The sequence below is a fragment of the Manis javanica genome, chromosome 9 (assembly GCF_040802235.1).
Source record: "Manis javanica isolate MJ-LG chromosome 9, MJ_LKY, whole genome shotgun sequence".
Taxonomy (NCBI): Eukaryota; Metazoa; Chordata; class Mammalia; order Pholidota; family Manidae; genus Manis; species Manis javanica.
Window position 1 is genome coordinate 103,652,442 of NC_133164.1, and position 23,341 is coordinate 103,675,782.

The following is a 23,341-nucleotide window of genomic DNA, read 5'->3' on the forward strand; positions in this document are numbered from 1 at the left end:
GCACCAAAGGTGACTGGAACAAGCTGCTTTCTGGCCTCCACCACACATTCAGTGGCATCTGGCAAGCTGTTTTTCAAGCAACTGCAGGTCGAAGTCAAATAATCGTTTGATTGCCACAGTGCAATGTGTTACTTCCCCTTTGCTTAGGCTTACAGAAGGCATCAACAGAAGGGCAGCGGTGTCCCCACCCTAACACTCTCCCAGGCGCTGCTCAGCCAGGAACAACAGTGCAACCGCGCTCCAAGTCCACAGTTGAGCGGGGCTGGATTTCTGTACATGACAATAAGTTTAAACACAGTGCAGGTGATGCTGTATTGCCTTTCACCAGACAGAAACCACCTATAAACTTCTATAATACTAATTCCAAACACAGCCCTATAAAAAAGCTCAAAAGAACTTTGCGGATTACATGGAACAGCCACCCTGAGGGGACTAATTTTTTCTCTGAGCATAACCTACAAAGGGATCCTGCTCAGTCAGCTATTGGTCTTCCTTCTGGCATTTCTTTTCCTTTCGGATACTGTGGTATCACATGTTTACCACAGCGTTATTACTGCCCTCGGACACTTTGTGAACACTTACTCTGTGCCAGAAATCATTCTAAGCACTTTTCACGGATCAGCTCATTAGTTCTAACAATCTTAGGAGTTAGACGCCGTACGTGTATAGAAGCAGACACCAGTGCACAGGGAAGGGAGCTCAGGAAACGTTCAAGCCCACACAGCTTTGCTGAGAAACCAGGCTGTCGTGACCCTGGACACCGAGCTACCTCGCTTCATGCCATCTTCCTTCCCTACTCCACTTGGCACATTGGCGAACAGTTTGCAGCCACGCTATCTTCCAGAATGTAAATGAAGAACTATGCGGTTAACAAAAAAGGGGTTAACAGGGAATGAAAGGCATTACTACAGTGTAAATAGAAATGCCATTTCACCCTGCTAGCCTTCACATTTTATTAGCATTTTTTCACTGAAAATTATTTTGAAAAGAACTAAATCTTATTCGCATGTCACCATTTGCTATGAATTCCAAAAGAAACCCACATCGGAGACAAGTCTGGCTTTGACATCAGGGAAAGGCTGTGCAACTGGAACAGTGTGCAGTAACCATGAGAGCCTGTGTCCCTGGGGCACTTGCCCAGCGCAGGACGCTGTGCTGTCACATACCCAAATGTGTTTTCTTACAATGGCCTGAGAGGAAAGCACACGTGTGCATCCTAATGTTTCAGTTGAGGAAACGGAGGTGCCCCAAGTGGGAGAACTGACCAGGAGAAAACATGGAAGCAAGCAGCGAGGCTTGGACACAGCCTGGGGTCTGTGCTAGCCCACCTCCTCAGATGGGAGCACCCTGAAATCACATGGGGCCATCCCAGTGTGTACTGGCTTTAACAATATTTAAAAACACATGTAAGTACCTAATTCTTTAGATTATTAGTACCTAAAGAACTGCTCCCAGTATATTATAGGAATCCACACAGATTAACATTTAATTAATGGACAGAAATGGAGGCAACAGATTTGTTAAATTTGCATATGTATGCAAGCTAGAGACCCAATACATCAGATGCAAAAATCAAAATTCCAAAAGATGTATTTGCTAGAAAAGTGGAACACAGGTACAACAGATGAAATTTAATGTGATAACTGCAGAATATTGCTCAATACATTTAAAAAATCAATTGTACAAGTACAGAATGAGGGCAACTTATCTTAAAAGACATTTGAATTAATAGTGACAGAAAGTAGATTAGCAGTTACACAGGGTCAGAGGGGTGGATTTCAAAGGTGCAGAAGTAAACAGAAATCAAGGAAACATTCACTATCTGGATCATGGTGTTAGCTTCACGGGTGTATATGTCAAAATTGTATGTGCAATTTAACGTGAGTAACTGCACTTCAAATACATGCAGTTTATTGCCAGTCAATTAAATCTCATTAAAGGTGTAATATAGTTCTTGTGAGTATGCCGGCAGGGTGGACAGAAACTTAGCAGCTTGCAAAGTTATTCGATGTCAACAATATGGACTGACCGCCAATAGTCAGTGTGATTACAGGCTCATTTAACAAATTCAGATCACATCCAGAGACCCCTGGTATCAGAGAGGAAGACCTGATGGTGTCCAGGGGTGACCACAGCAGGAGAGGGTCTGCACACCATGTGCAGGAGTGGATGTTCAGCCCAGAGTGGGGAATAGAAGGGCACATGATGGCGGGGTCGGCCATGTGGAAGAAAACGCCATTGACCCATACGGAGCTGAGGCCCACGGCGGGTAGCATGTGGACACCCAATCGAGCGCCATGTAATGGAGAACTCCTGACTATGAAAGCTGCGAAGTGTAGAAAACCAGTGAGAGACAGTTGCCTGTCATGGGGATGCTCAGGCAGTACCCAAAGGACCTTTGCCAGGACACAGTCTGCCGCATTTTTACAGCACAACCAGTTTCTGCCAGGTGACTGAATATTCTCTTTCTACCATGCTATGCCAGCCCATGTAGATAATGGGTCAATACACTGAAGTATCTTTTAGCTCTACGATTTTGGATATGGGGCTTAATCTGACAAAGCGTGCTGGGTACATTGCAGACAAGCACCTATTAATAATGTTAATGGTCTTTGTATGTCATGGCAGTTAGACAAAGGACATGGTTCAGCCCTAATCTTCCCTAAACTCAAGAAAAAATTATAAATATATATACACTTACCATCCATTTATTTTAACGTATTATTAGCCACATTCACTGCATACTAAAGTTACTTTCTTCTATATTCTTTATAAATGATATACTAGCATATGTAGAAATATAAAGAACTACACAATCTAAGAGATCATAAAGGATCAAAATGTTGTTACAGAGCTTCAAGCTGTGGCATCACTGGGGGAGGGAGGACGGTGTGCAGAGGGCGGCAGGAGGGCACAGACAAGGCAGCTACCGTGAGCAACGAAGGGGACAGGTGGACAGCCCATGGGGGAGGGCGTCCCCGGGAGAACTGAGCAACAAGGAGCTATTCAGGGAATGTTTTAGAAACAAAAGAATGCCAGAGAAGAAATTAAAAGCCCTTCCTGTTCAGACATCTTCTTGATCATCTCCTTTACCTCATCTTAAAGCAACCAAGTCCCAACTAATCCTGACTTAAAATAATGAATAGGAAGGAAAACAAAATATTCAAAACTGAGGGGTTAACTGAAATCATGGTTGCAGAATTTACTGTAGAAATTCAACATTGCTCCCTAATTACCAACCTTTCTGGTGATTCTTTTACTCAATTCAACAGCCAGTGAAACTGTCAGATGTCACACCCATGACCCCATTTTTTTTACAGTACATGAAGGTTTTCCAAGATTCCTCATAACCTCCCTGAGGTAGGGACAATGTCCTCTTAAAGGGGAGGGACACTGAGAGCCACAAAAGCCAAAGTGTTTGTCAAGGATACGCAGTAAGCAGGCAAGACGATGCTACCAAAACCAGACCTCTGTACACTCCTGGACTGTAATCAGCTTACAGAAAACACCCAGCTCTGCTGTCATCACTACAATGGCTTCTTTTCATGGAAAACACGAGTTTGCAGCAAAGTACTTCCACCCCAACTTTCCCCTAATCGCACAACCACCTAGAAGAAAACACCTTACATCCAAAAGAGAGAAACTGACATCATTCCACTTAAAACTTGATCGCAATGTGTGGATTTAGGTCACCGATATATAATTCTTTTTAAAAATTATTTTCCCAAAGATCCAAACTCCACTGAGTTTGCAGCCCAAGGGATCCTGAAAGTCCAGAGCCCACTTCCCGTGTATCCAAGACTATTCTACCCCCGTGGCTGTGAAGACAAAGTTGTCAAGTCCATTTTGGTTTTGACTTCCAGAAATGGCAAAGGCAGCACTTGCTCACTTCCTCTCCCTTCTGCAGACACGTCCCCGGGCAGGAGGCTGGCGCACTGCCCTGAGGAGCCAGCCTGCGGCTCCTCTCGCGTGGCAACAGGGGCCAGCCTCCCGCTTCTGCTTTTACCCCTATGTCCTTATGCTCTCCCTCCCTTTCCTGCTCACCAAATGAGTGCTTCCAGTTTGAAGAGTACCTTTTTCACTGTGGACCCTCTTTTGCACACTGTTCCCCCTGGGAGGCCTTCAAATTCTTGAACTCTTTACACTTGCAGGAGCCAAGGCCAGCAAGGCACCCTGTCTGGAGACCCACCCAGGGCTTATAAATTAGACTCCCTCTCCCAGTGCACATAGGCTCTCTCTTAAAGAGCCCCTGCCCATCTCCAGGAATGCTCCACCTTCACCCTGTGCCACTCCCTAGCTCAGCTCCCCACTCCCTAGGACCCCGCCCGCGACAGCAGTCTCATCTTTCACTGGTAGTCACAGCTTTGCAATGCAGTGACTCAATTACCTTGGCTACCTGGGCAGTGAATTTGCTGTACTGTATCCGCACTGTCTTTAAAACACAACAGCTCAGAAAAGGTACCAGACCTGGCCATCCCAGTACGATGGCCCACTCCCACCAACAAAGCTAGAAAATGCACCCAAACTCTAGTATCACTGTAGAATTAGACACTTTTGAACCATTAAGGTGAAAGGTCTATCTTCTGGCCCTCACAGGACCCTGAGGATCAGAGCCTGCTGTTCTGGAAAGACTATCTGGACCAGCCAGTAGGCAACATCGAGGTGGGGTAGTAACTTTTCTCGGCTAATGCAGGGGCTTTGGAGCAAACAGACTGGATCTTCCACTGCATCCATTTATTATCTTCATGACCTCGGAGAATTGTTTAACATCCTTAAGTCTCTGTCCTCAGCTGCATGGTGGGGAGAGCTCATCTCACTTGGCAGCTGTAAGAACTAAACATATTAATGTGCTGATTCTATTCTTCCTTGAACACCAATCAAATTCCCTAGGGTAAAGTGCTGGTGATTCAAGAAATAGATCATACCATGCCACAGTCTCACACTTCATAATCACTTCTTGTTTATTATATAGAGATTGTTAACAACAGATAAGTTATTTCCACAAGAATCTAAGCTTTTCACAAGGTGTTCTTATCCTTGGAAATAGTATAAGAATAGGGGAAGGAAAAGATTATGAAATCAGGCCCACCAGAGAAAAATTTTTTTCTGACCATCCTTGTATCATATCATCTCCCTGCCTAACAAGCTCTATAATGTCTCCTTGCTCTAGATCAGCATTTCCCAAAGAGTGGGGTACAGAACATCAGTCCCTTGAGAAATCCTTAAAAGCAGTTGTGTGTCTAAATACAATTTGCAAGCCCAGCATAACACATCCCCAGCTTGGAGACTAAGACTGCATGGAACAAAACTGCTCTGAGAAGCCCAGGCTTAAAGGAAGATGTTTCATTTGATTAATCCAGGGCTTTCTGAACTCATTTGACTAGCTTTGTTCTCTGTCAATAGAACACACTCTTCTCCCAAAGTTCACCTCAGCCTTCCCAGGCTGCCAGTCTGGTCCCACCCTGTCTCACTGCACAGTCCACAGCTGCCCTACAGACTCACTCATCACATAGGTTCAACATTCCTGGGAGCGGTAGCATGACCATGCCTTTTACTCATAATAGCTTTGAGATGTAATCCACAGACCACACATTCTCCCATTTTAAGTACACAGTGCAGTGCCTTTTAGTACATTTGCAAGCTGTGCACTCATCAATTTTAGAACATTTTCATCACTCTCCCCACCCCAAAAACATACATACCCATCAGCAATCACTTCCATTTCCCCTCAAACCTCCCATCCCAGGGAAATACTAGTCTATTTCTCACTAGAGATCTGCCTATTCTGGACATTTCATATAAATGGAATCACAGAATATGTGCTCAGGTCTGGCTTTCAAGGTGACCATGCCCATGAAGAACTGCCAGACTACTTTATAAAGCAGCTGCATCATCTTTCATTCCCACTAGCAGTGTATAAGCATTCTAGTTTCTCCACATCCTTGCCAACACTTGTCCTTTCAATTACAGACAGCCTTGGGGGTAAGAAGCAGTATGTCACTGTAGTTTCCTGACCACGCCTTTTGATGTCCCACTTCCGAAGTTATGCTCACTCTTTCACTCACCGAGATGCTTCTCACTACATGTGTCCTACCCTTCATCAAGATCCAGTGTAAATCCTACAGTTTTCTCAACCATTTGTGACAAACATGACTCCAAACTCAATTAAAATGATCCCACATACGGCCTCTCTTTACATGGTTATAGAGTATTTGGCCTACAGTGTCTTCTCTCTCCAGCCAGATTATGAACTTAAGAAGTCTTACATTTCTTAGTGTCCAGTCAGTAAGTAACCTACCAGATAACAGACACTTCAGATGATACGGTTTAACACAGGAGCTGAGGCTGGGGTCGGGTAAAAATGAAACAGGGCATTTTGGATCCCAGACTGGGAGGGAGGAGGAAAGGAAGTAAGCAGGGAGGTCAGTTCCCTTTCTTACAGGGAACTGTAGGTTCTTTTGCAGGGGACAGAATGCATGAATTCGATGTTTTACACTATTTTAACCTTTTTCTTCACTGGAACTCTCCAGGTACTCTCAAATCCAGCCTTGGGGAACTGAACAGGGATGTGGGCAGTAAACCACAGTGGGCACTCTGGGGATGGACGTCTGTATCCCTTTGAGCTTTGACAACACCCTCTCACCCACTCACAGCACCAAGAGATGGAAAATCCCTGTGTGAGCTACATCAAGGAAAAAAAAACCAGTTCCCAGTGAATCAAGAGACAGAATACTGAGCTCAAGGCCAACTGAGTCATAGTCTCCAAATACTGAAGTCATTAAGTTTCTTAGACCCTTTATTTCACCCAGCTGTTGCAGGCTCAGACTCACACTGTGCAAGGCTATGGCTACTTGAATCACAATTATCTCAGCTACTGATGAGACAGGAAGAGCACACCTCACAGGTGGTAAATACTGTTAAAGGAATTTGTTCAAGAATTCTAAACGGACAGAGGCAGCCTGCTCTAGCAATACAGCAAAACTTTCCTTGCCTCTGACCAATGGGGCTCCTTATTCTCTACATGACAAAGATTCTGCTGGAGCTTCTAATGTGCCTCTCAGATCAATAACAAACCCTGGGCTGCTGACAAATGAACGTTCAAAAATAGCTCTCCTACAGCACATGCTGGTCTCATGCTTCTAATGAATGTTCATGAGCAAAAACTGCATCAGAATTTCAGCAAAATTTTGGCTACACCTACAAAAATATTTGGACTCAGTGGGTAAAATAAGTATAAACCTTAAAATCTTAAAAAAAAAAACCCTTCAGGAAGCAATTCCTGGTCCAACTTCAACATCCAAACCCCTTTAACTGTTAAATGATTTATTCTAGGGGAGACTGAATCACCACCACCCTGGACACGCACATCCTTTTCCATCTAATGGGTATGAACAAGGCCCCAAACAAGTAAAACTGTAGAATTGCCACAAGCCCAGCTTCAGGAATGGAAGGGAAGAAAGGAGGCATCTGGTCAAGAGCATTTATGATGTGGATAAAGATTCTCAAGAAGTCTAATAAACAATAGCAATTTCCAATACATCTAGGTGCAATTAGCTAAGAGAGAAGAATGTGATGGAAAAAACAAAACAAAATAATCCCATATCAGTGATACCTATGGAAGGACATGCCAGAATTTTTGGCACTGCAGAGTCTCTTCAGAACCAAGACACACTCACCTTGTTTTAGAACCATAAAAAAGCCAGCCTCCAAAAGAGGGATAGTTGTCTCCATATGAAGCAAATCAGGACTTGGCTTAAGTGATTCTCCAAAGGCATGGAAGCCTTTCCAGACCCCACATCTCTCTACTGTGCCATATGCTTGACCACAAACAGTAGTACATGGGCAGGGCTGTGTGCAGTAATGCACTAACACGCATCCTTCCTGCCACGTGACCTGTCCTTGTGAACTACAATTAGGAGGTTTGGATCAGTAAGTTACCAAGCTAAGTGATTCCCAGTCTGAAGCTCCAAAGCAAATTAACAAAGTGTGTGGTCTTTCTAACAGTGTAAGTGAGATCACAGATTACAACCACCGTACTTCTACAGTTTCTTACCACATTTTGGAGAAACAGATTATAGATCATTTCTTTTATTAAATCACTCAGTTCTCCAGTCACTGCTTGTTTTGAATACAGCCATTGTCTATCTTTAAGGAAGCAGACTTTTTAAATATTGATCTTCACAGCCAGCAATATTATAAATCAGTGGGAAAGTCTATAGAACAGCCTTCCTTCATGGAAACTTTCACTGGGCTGAAAATTATGCTCTGAAATCCACTGAAGTAACAAACCATCTTAAACGGAATTCTCTTCTCACTGAATTAGCCTAAGCAGCTTCCCTCCCTATAAAACGCTTTCCTACATTTGCTACAGACTCCATAACGTGTTTTCTAGAGGTGGCAAGAAAGATGTGGCTGAAAGGATTCAGCATTTTAGTCTTAACAGGAATATGCTTTTCCACCAAAGCTTTGGTAAAATTCTGTATGTTATGCCTAAGTAGTTCAAGACAATCACTATAGTTATTAACTTTACGTGTCAACTTGGCTAGGCCATGGTACCCAGATACTTGGTCAAACACTAGTCAAGATAATGCTGGTGAGGGTGTTTTTAGGTGAGCCTAACATTTAAATTAGACTGTCAGTAAAACAGATTACTCTTCACATTGTGGGTGGGCCTTACCCAATCAGGTGAAGGTCTAAGAGGAAAAAATTTGACCTTCCCCAAAGAAAAGAGAATTATGACAGCAGAATGCCTTCAGAACTGAAACACAGCATCAACTCTTCTGTGGGTCTCCAGCCTAGAGCCTGCCCTGCAAATTTTGGATTTTTCCAAGCCTCCACAACTGTAAGCCAATTCCTTAAAATAACCCCCCCTCTACCCTCCATACACACACACTCCCCACCCCCACAGGTGGACCTTTCCCTGGAGGACCTTTATACAACTACCTAGCCCATTTTCTGATGAAACTGACCTGCACCTCTCTTTTAAAGCTAAAAAAGACCAAAAATGAGTGGATCTACTAAAATCCCTGAACAAAATTCTACTTCCAGGTTAAAAACTCCAAACAACAATGCATGGCAGCTAATTTGAAGTTCCTATTTCTGCCCTAAACGCTCGGCATCTCAAGAAGGTATCAAGGAGTCCTGGTTCCTTCAGAAGGGAGCCTTCAATGAGAACGGTAAAATGAATGGTGATGCTAAAAAATGGTTTCATCACACCAGGAGGGGAGGAAAGGGGACAAAAGGAAGTCAAAGGGAGATAAAATCCAAGGCATTCATTTACTTCATTGCTCCAAATATGAAGTCAGGCTAAGGAGACACTGCTCTCCTAGGTGCAGGTTCATAAGATGACGACACAAGGAAATATGTTAAAAAGCACAACGTGGGCTCATTTTGTTTTCAAGGCTTTGTCTCAATCCCAGAACCACCATTCCACCATTGAGCAAAATCACCCAAGGTGGGCACAAACTCCATTTTCTGCCCCCCAACTGCCTACCGAGGGAGACTTCTGGGCTGAGGTGATTCTTACCTGGCCATCTGCTTGTAGGCTTCATCCGCCACTGCAAAGATGTGGGGGTCCATATCCCCCATGTTTTGGCCACTGTAGGCATAGATAACATCTTGACCATAGATTGGCAACTGTTCGTAAGGATTAATGGCAACAAGCACGATTCCTGCAAACAGACAATGCAGTCAGATTCTGCAGCAGGATGGGCACCTGGCCTCAGCTTCAGGGCCCCTGTTCATATACATCAAAACTAAAGAACGAGAGAGTTACACAGTGAATCCTAACCAATCACTCCACTAAATCAAGACTCCTCTGTGTTTACCAGGCACTAAACTAGGCCCTGGAGAAAAGAATGACAGGTTAGGCCACTAAGTACCCTAGAGCATGGAATAAGCACCTATAAACACACACAAATGCTCCATAAATTGAGTTCATCAAATAGACATGTGCTAAGTGTTGCAGGAGTAGAGAGAAGAGGATGCTCAACTCTGCCAACAGGTGTTAGGCCTCAAAAGCCATCTCAGAATTAACATCAAGGAACGGGACTATTAATTTTTCATTTGTGTATGGCTTACCTAAATAACAGCTTGTGGACAATGAGTATGATTTACACATTTTAAGGTCAAATCTTGACTCAATTATTAACTGTGTTGCAAATATTTTAACCTCTAAGTGCCTCAGTTTGCTGGATTGTCAATGCAAATAATTGCATTTACCTGGTTATCCTGAAAATAAAACGATTGAGAAAGAACACTACATCATCACCTTGCACAGTAAGCACTGAATGCTAGCTCTTGTTTATTACCTCACATTACATTATATCATGTATAATTTTTCATTTCACTTTTTTTCATCTTATATCTCAAAAAAGATGCACTGCAAAATGATGGACTCAATAAATGGACATGTTAAATGAGGAGTCAGCATCTTTCATGGAAAAGCAAGGCAAATTAATATTTGAGAATGGGAAAAGAAAAAGAAAATTCAATATTCAGTATAAGACAGAAATTCATGCATTTTTCTTTCACATAAGAGCATGTTCTGGATTTCAAGAGGATCCAGACAAAGGTACAAAAATGTGAGCTTTTCTAGCCATTTGGGGAACAAATGGCAGGAAAGGGTCATTGTCAAATTCGGAGATCTCCTGCACTGTATATCCTTTTGGTGTTTGAAAAGACTCACAATCAAGAGGATGATAAGCCAAACCACAGACGGGGAGAAATAGTTGTAAAAACATCTGATAAGAACTACTATCCAAAATGAAGAACTCTTGAAACTAGTTAAGGAAATGAACCTCCCAATTAAAACGTGGGCAAAAGACCTAAACAGACACCTCACCAAAGAAGAACTATCCAGATGGCAAATGAGCATCTGAAAAGATGCTTTGCATCACATATCATTAGGGAAATGCAAATTAAAACATTAATGAGTGGCCATTACACACAAACTAGTATCGCCAAAATGCAGAACATTGATAACACCAAATGCTAACGGGGATGTGGAAAAACAAACTCGTTACCTTCCAGTAATCTCAAAGTAAATCTCTAGCAATCCAGGTAAAGACATTTACTGTTTGCTGTGAACCCAAAATTTCTTTAAAATGTAGAGTCTATTGCTAGGGGGAATGCAAAATGCACAGTCACTTTGGCAGTTTCTTACAAAACTAAACATACTCTGACTATATGATTCATACTCCCTGGTATCTATCCAAAGGAGTTGAAAATATACCCACAAAACCTGCACTTACGTGTTTATAACAGCTTTCTTCACAATTGCCAAAACTTAGAAGCAATTAAGATGTGCTTTAATAGGTATGTGCATAAACTGTGGTATATCCAGACAATGGAATACTAGTGTCACAAAAAAAATGATTTATCAAGATATGAAAAGATATGGAGGAACCTTAAATGCAAACTACTAAGTAGAAGAAGCCAGTCTGAAAAGGCCTCATACTATGAATCCAACCACAAGATGCTGCAAAAGGCAAACTTTTAGAGACGCTGTAAAAGGCAGAGGTTGCCAGGAGTTTGGAGGAGAGAGGGATGAATAGGCAGAGCAAACGGGATGTTTTTAGGGCAGTGAAACCACTGTTATGATACCAAAATATGGTCAATACCTGTCATTAGACATTTACCCAAACCCAAGGAATGTCAAACACCACTAAGGGTGACCAACCTTAATGCAAACTATGGACACTGGCTGACAATGATGCGTTATTGTGGGTTCATCAGTTCTAACAAATGTGCCACTCCTGAGTAGAAGGTTGACAGTGGGTGAGGCTAGTGGGGAGGTGGGTATACGGCAAATCTCTTTACCTTCTATTCAATTTTGTTATGAACCTAAAATTGCTTAAAAAAGTAAAGTCTATTGAAAGTGGGGAGGGTGGGGGGTGGAAACCAGACAGAGAAAGAGAGACAGAAAACCTGAAATGTTCTCAACCAGATTATTCCAAGCAAAGGGACAGGGCCAAGGGAGGAAAAAGACACTCAGTTATCCTCTTCAGATGGAGGTTTGCCTGACAAGACAATCTGGACTGAAAAATAAGGCCCAGAACTCTGGTAAACTCCACTTAAGAGAATTCTCCAAGTTTCTGGCCTTAAATACAGCCTCACATGTTCTACTCGTTGTTAGAGCTGTAAAAAAAAACAACACCCTACTTTTTGTAGCATTAAATTCAATTTTTGATACCGTGTTTCTGAGGTCAACACGTTTTCCCAAAAGGTCTCAGTCCTTCCAGAGCAGAGCTGCATGCTCTTGATGACTTAAGATTCGGAGCTACAGTCATTTGGAGCTACAGCAGTTACAGCTCGAACAGAGGAGCCGCGGGGCATGTTGGAGAGACACCATGACCCCTCCAGAGGGGGTGCCTTTAAAAAGTGAAGCTGATCATTTACCCCTTTCTTCGAAAAAGGGAGATTTTTAAAAAATCTTGTTGGAAAAAACGAACTTATTGAAGGGCTCAGATAATTGATGGTTTCTTCCAAATAAAATTCCCACTAGGTGAGGTGAAGGAGCTTTGGGAAAGCACCCCTCAAGTACTAAAATCTGGCAGGAAACTCACCCTACCTTCGTGGCCAGCCAGCCAATTCCAAACCAAAGTGGAGTGTCACCGAGGAAATAACCCGACCCTGAGGCTACCCCCTCTGACTACAGCAAGACCAGAGCTCTGAGGCATGACCCGGGGACAGCCCCCCAAAGCCCTCGGCCTGACTCCTCAACCAGATGATAAATTGGTTTGCCCTTCAATCAACAGCTTATAGTGCTTTTGTTTTTATCATACCACTTAACAATACTCTAAAAAAGAGAAACCACAATTTGACATGTGGGGAACAAATTTCAGGACAATCCCAAGAGAGAATTCTAAGACTTTTTGTTTCAAGCATTTGTCAGTGGCTTCTGCTCCTGAGTTCAGTATTCATGTTTGTACATGAGCAAGAGAGGATCAGAGAGAAGGCCAGTCCTTTTTTAAGGAGGGAAAAACAAGCCAAGTATACATTTACAGGAGTGTGCTTGGTGGTGAAGGCAGATGCCCGAGCTGGGGCACTGGCGTGTATTTACTGCTCTCCTACTGGCCCCAGGACTGCACCTTAGCCAGTCAAGCTGCAAGCTGTGGCCCATTTCTTCCCTGGTTGAGCCTTGATTAATACCAATCAGCCCACAGAGACGCAGGGCAGCCTAATTAAGCCACATACACTGCAAACCTTTCAAGGGTCTCAGATGAGAGGTACTTATAAGAATGAAAATGGGATTTTTAACCACTGAAGTTTAACATGGCAAGTCTAAAGATTATCAGCACTTTCAAACATGCAGCCAATAGATGCCCCCCCCCCTCAGCCCCCAACTTACCACAGTAAGTGTAGATATGGTTCGACTCCAGGAAACGGACCTTTAAATTATGCAGAACTGCAGGCTCGTGTAGATAGCTAAGGGCAGTCAGGTCATTTTCTCCAACCAAGATATCTGGATTCCGCAAGAAAGGCAGTTGGTTGCTTTGGACATCAATGGGGTATTCCCGAATCTAAAGAATTGCAAGGAATAGACAAATAGGCAGAGGTATGAAGCATTTAGGCTGTATTCAATGTCACGCCTTGTTGGCTAGGATCACTATCCTAACATGATCAGAAGTGATTAAGACAAATAACGTTTTAAAGAAGTGCAAACTGGGAAAAAAAAAAAAAAACTCTGCCATTAGAGACCAGCCCAGGTAGAAAAATTGCTGATAACATAATCCCAGTGTATCAAGGTAAAAGTCTTTAATTTGAGTTGCTGTAGGAGTGCAGTTCTTTCTCCCATCAAGGAACCCTTTGTTTGCCCTATTTATGGTTAGTTTTTACTCTCCCACCAATTCACATACTCACTTTTCATTTGGATCATCTTGCAATGAACAAACTGCCCTCAAGGTGTACATGTATTTTTGTGCAACCTGACTGCCAGCTACTCTAGGGCATAATTTTATTGTCCTAAAGCGTAATAGGAGCTTGAGATCCCTGTGTGCACATGTGTGACCAGAGTGTGATTATACATCTTAAGGTCAAATCTCAAATGCAAGGTGTTATCCTTTATTCTTAGAGCACTTGGAATACAAAAGTACTCAAAAAAAGATATTTTACAGGATATATTTGCAAATGAATAAATGTACACACATATACATGTAATTAATAAAAAGTTTGTTTTTTTCTAAACAGAAGGAACTTGGCTGCTGCTTATGTTTTATCTGAGTGTTAAGTTTCTATGACATTCTTAAGAATCATCTGAGAGCTTGGGAAAAATATTTCCCAAACAACTCATGTTCAGGAGCTCTAGGCTGGGACCCAGGAAACTAAAACTAAAAAAAATAATCCCTAAAGTAGTTCTGATACAGGTGGCCTACAGACATAAGAATCATTATACAAGCCTTTCAGGAATTTCTATAGACATAGCCTCAATTTACTGGGATAACAGTTAATTTTTAAGTGAATATGAATACCAGTGCTTTCTCCTTTCCCACTTTTAGAGGGACTTTTACTACTAGATCTTAAAGTATATTATTAAAGCCAGCAATTTAAGTACTACAATAATGGTGCCAAAATGGCACCAGATCCAGAAACAAATGCAAGCACATATGGCAAATTTGTTCATAATGTCAAAGTAGTAAATAAATGGTTAAAAGGATTTCTTTCAAAAAGTGGGAGGTAAGCTTGAAGCCATTTAGGAAAATAAAATTGAGCCAGTGTTCTTCTATTCTTACTCCCTCAATGTCCAAAATAAAGCCAGAAAGAAAAACAAAACCAGGAAAGAAATGTGGCCATGAATCTGTGAAAGTTTTGGAATGGAGTACTTCAAAGGATGCAAAAGCCAGAATTAGGCAGGAATATGTATTTTTAATACAGAATTTTAAACCATCATACAAACACATCATATGCAGAGCAAAGTGAGTAATTCACATTATATAACAGAATAATATCCAAAGAGTTTTAAGAAAACACTAATGCCCCAACAGAAAATTGTACACAGAATATGTCACTAAATAAGAACTACAGCATATGAACAGCTATTCAACTTGACCACTAACCAAACACATGCAAATAAAATGAGCACTATTATCCATCAGATAAGCAAAGGTATACTGACAAGACCGTAACTAGGAAGGGTGTGGGCAAACAGATCCACTACGTGTGGGATCGGATTGATTTAACCTCTCTGGAGGGCAGCTGAGAACACCTAGAGTTTTTCCCTAGTCAGAAATTTTCAAGGAATAGCATATTCTTTGGCCTAAGGAGACAACCTTACAAATAAGAAAAGGTTGGCGCCCTGAAACTCTAAAGTAAAACATGACCTAGACCTGTACTTCAACATCAGGCAGCTGCCCACACCATTCTACTGAATTTACATAAAGGCATGTTCCAAAATGAAATATATGATAGGATTCCTTTTATTTAAAGCAGTATTGAAGTTTTTCTGGAATGACCTTGACACAAAACATGAACAGTTATCTGTGTTAGTGAGGTTTTCTTCTTCATACAGTATCTGGTTTTTGGTTCTATTTTATATTAATCAAGACACTTTCCTCTTGTGAAAAACTCTTACACCCAACCCACTACATACAGAAGACCGGTCAACAACTATCATGAACATGATACAGAAAATTTCTAAGTGGTTGGAAACAAGGGGTAATGGAGAGCTGGGTTTGTTTAAGTGGTAGAGTTGACGGCCCCAATCATCTCTGGCTACTAGTGGTCACTGAACTCTAAGCAGCCCTCTCACCCCCAACAACCACCAAGCCTTTCTGCAGACTTCCCCTGGAGATGTGCCTCCCCCGCAGCAGGGCGTCTCCCACGTGGCTCTCCGCCCACCCTGGTAAGCAGCACAGGGGACAGCCAGTGCATAACCGCACAGCTCGACCAACCCGACCCCTCAGTTTCCAGATCAGAAAGCCAGGACCTGAGCCAGGGTCTTTAAACTCTCAGGCAGAAATGCTGGCGTTCCATCTTTTCTCAGATGAATCTCCCCTCAAAAGACTCGCCTCTCCCCAAATGCACAGAGGTAAAAGCATAAGCAATGTTGTGAAAATACAGTTCACAAGTAAGCCAGGGGTATTGGTTACAGTAAAATGGATAAGGATTAAAAATGCCCAGAGCAGAAGAGGTAGGAGCTGCCAGCTGAACAAAGCTACAGATGTCCTGGGGTGTGTGCACATCTGGAGGGAAGGAGGAAATGAGAAACAACAGATATTTTTTTTTTTGCCTTTAAAAGGAATTTGATTCTAAAACTGCTGCTACTGTTGGACATTTAAAGCTAACATGGTTTTATTTGAAATTTAAGCATTTATGATGTGATCTGGGACCATGAATTTTCTGCCATAAAAGACTTCACTACATAAGAAGTGAGCCTTTGGAAGTGAAGAGGGTGAATGTTAACATTCATCACAAAATTAATACTCAGTCACCCACCTGGAGTGGCCTCCACCCAAGACCTGGAATGTATGGGTATCTCTAATTTGTCCCCACCTACCATCTGGGTCTAGACAACACTTGAGACTAGAGGGAGAAATAGGGTAAGAGATTAGTCTATTCCTGCAGTCTCCAACAGAGAAGCACATGGAGCTATTTAAATTCTTTAAATACAATTAAACTTCAGTTTCTCAGCCACATTAGCCACGTTTCAAGGGCCTACTAGCTACCTGGAGCCAGTGACCACCATACTGGTCGATACAGATAGAGAACAGCCCACGGTAGCAAAATGTTCTGTTGGGGAGCATTGGTCTAGATTGCCCTGAACTCTGTGGGTCTATAATTTTATACTTGGCACATACTCAAAAAATACTAGTTGAATGGTATGTCTGACTTACGCATGGCCTTTCCCATCTTCAATGTGTCCGTGATACATGGAACTACAGCTGGAGAATAAACATGACAACTACCAACACAAAGATTTGGAGCTGATAATAAACATATATGGCAAATGATTTGGCTTTCTTATCTACCCACGAACTAGAAAATCTAAGCTAGTAAAAGTGGGGTACTGACCCTGAGGAGCTGCATGCATCATACTCTGGTGGAAATGGCACTCAACTAGGAATCAAATCCTATATTCAAGTTCTGGCCATCGACTAAAGCAGTGGCTCAACTTTTCCTGTACTTGGGAATCCTGTGGGGAGCTTCAAGATACTCTGCTGTGGTCCAGCCTCAATTTCTGACATAAGCTGTCTGGGCTGCCACCTGGGCTGTGATTTTTTTTAAGATCCCCAGGGGTTTCTGATGTGCAGCCGAACCTGAGGAGCTGAGGCCTTGAGCCCATCCCTTCATGACCGTAGACAGCAGTTTCCTTAATTGTAAGACGAGAGGACCAGTTCCAACAGTCTTTGAGCACCCCTTCCAGTGCTGCTGGCCTCAAGTATTTAACTTTGCTCGGTGCTTGTAAGGGTGTTCTCTTGTGAAATTAAGAACAGGATCCTGCAAAGTGAAGGGAACTACATTTCCGGGTAACAGAAGACTTCAAAGCCTGAAACCACTTGTACTCACTGGAGTAGCAAGTGTGTGACTCAATTCATTTAATAGGTATTAAAAAGCTGTTTTACATTATGTCCTAAACAAGTACAAAAAGTACAAATATGTATTAAGTGTCCTGTGTCTTACTCTGTAACACTTTTGGTTAAGTCTACCTCCTTCTCTAGTCCCCAAAAAGGTCATGCTTCTTCAAAGGAACCTTCTTATTCTCCCCCTCATACTAAGCACAGGCTTGAAGCTCAGAGCAGATACCTAATTACCCGAAAAATGAAATCCCCTGATTCATATGCACTTCTTAAATAGGATATGGTTAGTTATTAGGAAATAAATTAAGCCTGAAACCATGGTGGCTTAATACCATGAACGTTTCTCTCTTACTCATGCTGGGTGTCAAGGCTGGTTGGTCTGGAAGCTCTGTTCCACAGGTCCCTCAGCCATCAACACACCGCTTCCAGTCACCAGAAGAGGAAGAGCAGAGCATGGCGAACTCCAGGCAGCTTTTCTATGCTTCGGCCTAGAAGTGACATCCGTCAATTCTACCAAGAGCTCTCTGGGCAAAAGTAAAATCATGGGGTTCCAGCTAACTGAAGGGGGGCCTGTGGTTACCATCTCTGCCACGGTACATGTTCTTGCTTTGGGAAGTCGGCAAGCATCAGAGGCAGGTGCCCAAGGAGGTTTCAAAAAGAGTATGGGGTTGGAGATTAGAGAGAGGGAGGGTGTGGTGGGGTACAGTCAAGTATCTCACCATGTTTCTGATAGACTTCTCAAGCCTCTTGGCCTTCAACTTTTCACATTCTAAATCCTCTGTCTGCAATATGTATTACATTCATTGTAAATTAGAATGAAAACTCCAGAAGTAGAGACATGCCATTTTCACTGCTGTATAACCAGACCCTGGCATGTAATAACTGTTCAAAAACGCTTTTTAATGAATGAATGGTGATGCAATTAAAGGAAGAATGACATAAATGGAAACAGACATTTGAATCATAAACAAATTATAGCAGTGTAAAAATAGGGAGTCAAAGTTAACCTTTGATTTCACGACATTGCAGGAACACAGTTTACACATTCTGCCACCATCGTGGGTGTTCCAGCTTAGCTTTTGACTTGCTGTCTTTTAGCAATAAATAGTTCAGACCATTTCCTATATTACAGGCATAAAGGTGGGCTTCTTAACCTTGGCATTGTTTTCATTTAGGACTGGACAATTCTCTTTGAACGGACAGGGTCAAAGGGAAAAGAGGCTGCACATTATGGGATGTTTAGCAGCATCCTTGCCCTCTAGCCACTACATCCAAGTAGCAAACCTCTCTTCAGTCATCACAGCCAAAAATGTGCCTACACATTGCTAAATGTCTCTTGGGAGCAAAAAACAATCACTGCCATGCCCTTTTCTAAGCAGATGCAGCTAGGCAAAATATCCTGATGGAAAAGGTCATGACAACAGCAGGGGCAGAGGTCAATGACAGTAAGCAGATGGAGATACCTCTGGAGCTGGGCAGCAGTGCTGACTGCACAACAGTGTGAACGTGCTCAGTGCCACTACACTGTATGCTTAAAACTGGTCAAGGTAGTAATTACCAGATTTTATATGCAATGTTATGCCATAACTTTAAGAAAATGTTTTTTGCATATGTACAAAAGATAAATATTGACTTCTCCGCATTTTTCTTGTCAGTCAATTGAGAGCAAAATAAAGATTTAAAAAATTACTAGGTAACCCATGAGCCAATATTGAAATAAGAACAGAAATAACTAGTGAAACAAAAAGAAAAAAGCAATCAAACTCATCTGCACTAAGCTGCTTTACTGGTACCATAGATTACCAAATGTCACATAGCCGGCATTTACTCTGCACTGGGTTTGCCAGAGCTCTGTGGGCATTCTACAGGGGCATGGGTCTGAGTGTACCCATGTGCAAGGACAGCAGTCCTACTTCTTTAGTGAGACTCTTGCTTCTTGACCTGAAGAACCATGTTTGCTATCTCTTCCCTATGCTATCGTTGGTAGGCCTGGTACCATCTTTAGACCTGAGCCCTGCATCTTAAAAGGTCCCAATATCACAAGCGTAAGTTATAAGCTTATTAAAGAACAATGGGACTCTGTCACTTGGGATCAGTGCTGACACAGTGATATCTGAAAGCTGGTGACTAATAACTTAAGGGCCCAGGGAAATGATTCTGCACACTTCTTGCTCCATGTCTTTGCAATAAGCCAACTGTGTCTAGGTGCCTTGAAGGTTCATAGGCTGTGATGCTGCCAAAGTCAGAGACACTGTTCCAGAGCTGGGGAGGAACTAAGCAAAGACAAATTAGCACGTTTTTACCTCTTTCAGATAGCACAAGTGCAAAGAAAGTTCATGTAATGAAGTATCGTTCCCCAGTTAGACCAAGGGTCCAGTTGCTTGCTTCTCCCCATGTTCTAATTGAGATTCCAGAGAGTATATTGTTTGCAGCCACTGCAACATGAGAAACACTTTGCAATACTGAATAATTCACATTACTTTTAAATTTGTTTATATATAGGTATACGCATAACATGCCTATGTTACGCATAACATACGCATAACATACGCCACTCAACTGTGCTTAAAAATGGTTAACATGTTAAATTTGATGTTTTGTACATTTACCACAATAAAAATAAGCAAGGAAGCAGCAGGGAAAAAGAAACAACTGAGGAGCTTGAGTGCCTTGAACAGTGCACAGGTGAGCAGTAAGGTAGAAGCCGGAGATTAAGAATATTATTGTCGCTTAGAAAAGAACCAGATTTATTTTCATCTTCGCTGCTGCAGTTAAACCCACACTACTAGGCTTGGGGGTTGGGAGAGTGCCAGGGGGGATTTTCCAGCCCGCCAGGTATATATCAAGAATGGTATCGGCTACAGAAGAGATGCTCTTCAAGCACTCAGAGTCCAGCTATCTAAGTTCTGTTCTGCCTCTGGTCCATAGCTCAGCTGAGTGGCTCCTAATGACGGCTCGGAGCCAGCAGTGGACAAACCACAGCCCCTGAGCAACCTGGACGCAGTTGGATGTTCAGGGCCCATTATTTCTTGAGAGCTGCTAATCTGCAGCCCCAGGCATCCCTTCTGGTGACTGCTGACAGACCACGTGGGCAGCTGCCAGGATTAGTCACACAGGGCAGAATTCCTTTTCAGCTGGGGAAGCGAGCATCTGCGCTGTTTTAGCAACACAGCAGACCATTCCTCACTACCTCCATGCATCTCCTTAAAAAGACCCACCCACTTTAAAGACCAACTAAAATAAAATCTGTTGGAGCAGAAGATATACCATTCAAGGGAGTGAACGAATTTCACCCTGTTTCAGGCTTATGGTGGGAGGTTATTCAACACGGTAACATGATCCCATCTACTGGGAATTCTGTTTTTCAGCTCAAAACCAAGGGGAGGCCGGCAAAGTGCACCTGCCAGGAAGGGGGAAGGTGAGATGCACACACCCTGGTGTAAACATCTACCTGACTAACGCTCTCCTGGTTCTAGTTACCAAGTGCTAGGATATGCTCAAGCTGATACCAATCAGAAGTTAGTAAGGGCAGGATGGTCTACCCTCCCACTCATCACAGTTAATCACCAGCACTGGTAGGTACTATGTAAGCATAACAGGTCCATTTCCCAAGGTCGTATCTATAAACACCGAAGTGCTTGAAGGGAACAAGACAGCACAGGACAGGGAGCAAACTTGCAGCTACTGCAGTTGAGGGAGGCAATGAGCACTCCAGCCCTTCCCCGCTGCAGCGCCTGTTCTTCAGTCCCTCAGACTCAAGTACCAGGGCCAGCTCTTCATTTCTTCCTGCTACTCCATTCAAAACCTGTTTCACTCCCAGTCTCCCCCTGCAAATTCTGCATGGACCACCCGTTTCCCTCCCAGTCTCCCCCTGTAAATCCTGTGCAAACCACCTCTGCTGCATCCTCAGCCTAGGCTGCCCATCTTTCCCCTTTCCCAACAGGGGCCAGGCACATGGGCCTCTCCTTCAGCACACCTAAAGGGGACACACTGTGGCCTCAGGGCTTTGGCATCCACCACCTCTGCCTGGACACTCCACTCTCAGCCCATCACACCCGGAATCACCAGTGTTGGCTTCTTGCCAAGACCCTCCTGCCTCATAGGCCCTCCTCAGTTTCCCTCCTTTATGCTCCCACCTGCCTCCATGCCCACCTCAATGGGTCATGACCCTTTGCCAACCTCCTGTGCTTGGTGGTCCACTGCTCCCTCCAGCACTGAGGGCTCCTCGAAATGGCAGGGCCGCAACTGTTCACCTATACACACCCACCACCCAGCATAGTGCAAGAGCAAGCATTCAAGTATCTGTGAAATACATAAATCACCGAGAGGCGTGAACTCAAAAACTGAATCAGACCTTCTAGGGGGAATAGGATTTCACAGCTACTCCCTTGTCTTCTTTTTGAGAACACCCACCTGAAAGTTGACTAATAAAAAAGACTTGTCATGCAGCAGCTCCCCCAGGTTGAGTACTTATGGGCCAAGCAGTACTCTAAGTACACATCACATAGAAATTCATTTTATTCTCAAAAGCGCCCTAGACAGACCACCATTCCCACGTCACAGATGAAGTTATAGGCACAGAACGATTGCCGACATGCCCGAGGGCGCAGAGGTAGTAAGAGCTGGGCTAGGATCCCCACCCAGGCAGGCTGAGTCCTGAGCTGGTGCCACAGCCGCTGTGCCACACCCTCCTAGAGTAGCTCCCCTCTCACCTCCCATTGATGCCTCAGCCCCGTGGAGGGGCCATCCTGCTCCCTCCACCCCACTGAGAAGAGTCTTGCCTTCACCACTGGTCATCTCTCGGCTGCTGACACCAATGGGAACTAATTTGTGGTGCAACAGCCACAGAACACTTTCATGGCTTAGTGTTTTCACATACATTATCATTAATAGCAGCAAAAAAGACATCAGGGGTTCAGAAACTCCAGTCTACAGAGACCACTCCAGGCCACAATGGACCACCGAGTCCTGCGCCCCCGCCCCCATGACCCACACTTACAGTCTCATCTTCCAGTCTGAGCTGGAGGCTCTTTTCTCCCTCCTTGTAGTCCTTGGTTAATTCGGCTGAGCACCACACTTCATCCGGGTCAGGGATCCAGACCCTTGTGTACTGAAAGATTAAAACAGGAGAAACTTAGAAACAAAATGAAACTTCCAGGCATCTAAATATGTGTTGCTACCTGGGAGGGGCCCTCGGGAGAGCTTTTAAAGCCATCTCAACAGTGTCCTCCCTTCTCATCTCAAGACACAAGGTGATCCAATACCATGAAAACAGGTAAATACTTCCCAGGATTGGTCAAAGATGGCACCTTCTAGATCCTAAGAGAATGTCATAGATCACTGAAATTAGAATTCTACCAGCTAGACTGCCAAGCCTGCATCTGGTTACATCCATCAGTTTTGCACCATCATCTGCAAGGGTGGTACAAAATAGCGATGTAGGAAGGAATGTTTACTGTGCTGTAAATGAAAGTACACGCAAAAACAAACAAGACACTACAGTACATCTTCCAAGCTTGGGATAGCTATGATATTCTGCATTCAGCAACAAAGTCATTTTCCTGCAGAAGTGAAATAAAGTGGTCAGCAAATCGAAACTATTTTCATATTCCTAAACTGTCAGCAACCTCAATTTATTTGTGCATTCTTTAAGCCACAAGCATACCCAAAAATATTAACCTCCCACAGCATCTCTCCGGATGTGCAAGGTCATTAAGCTAGCCACATCCTGGCAGGGAGGAACACATCCCTTGGTAGGGCACAAAGCCCTCTCAATGTAATGTGGGGATTCCAGCTCTCATTGCACATTAGCATCACCTGGAGCT

The 23,341-nt window shown here is 43.3% G+C and overlaps 1 protein-coding gene across 1 annotated transcript in view; it reads right to left on the reverse strand.

Annotated features, from left to right (window-relative positions):
* MYO5B (myosin VB) overlaps positions 1–23,341 on the reverse strand; it is a 309,980-nt gene that overhangs the window by 160,758 nt on the left and 125,881 nt on the right. Inside the window, exons 2-4 of the mRNA XM_017665463.3 lie at positions 22,516–22,626; positions 13,352–13,523; positions 9,527–9,671 (exon numbers count right to left, since the gene is read on the reverse strand). Of these exons, the coding sequence (XP_017520952.3) occupies positions 9,527–9,671; positions 13,352–13,523; positions 22,516–22,626 (428 nt within the window). The remainder of the gene's footprint in view (positions 1–9,526; positions 9,672–13,351; positions 13,524–22,515; positions 22,627–23,341) is intronic.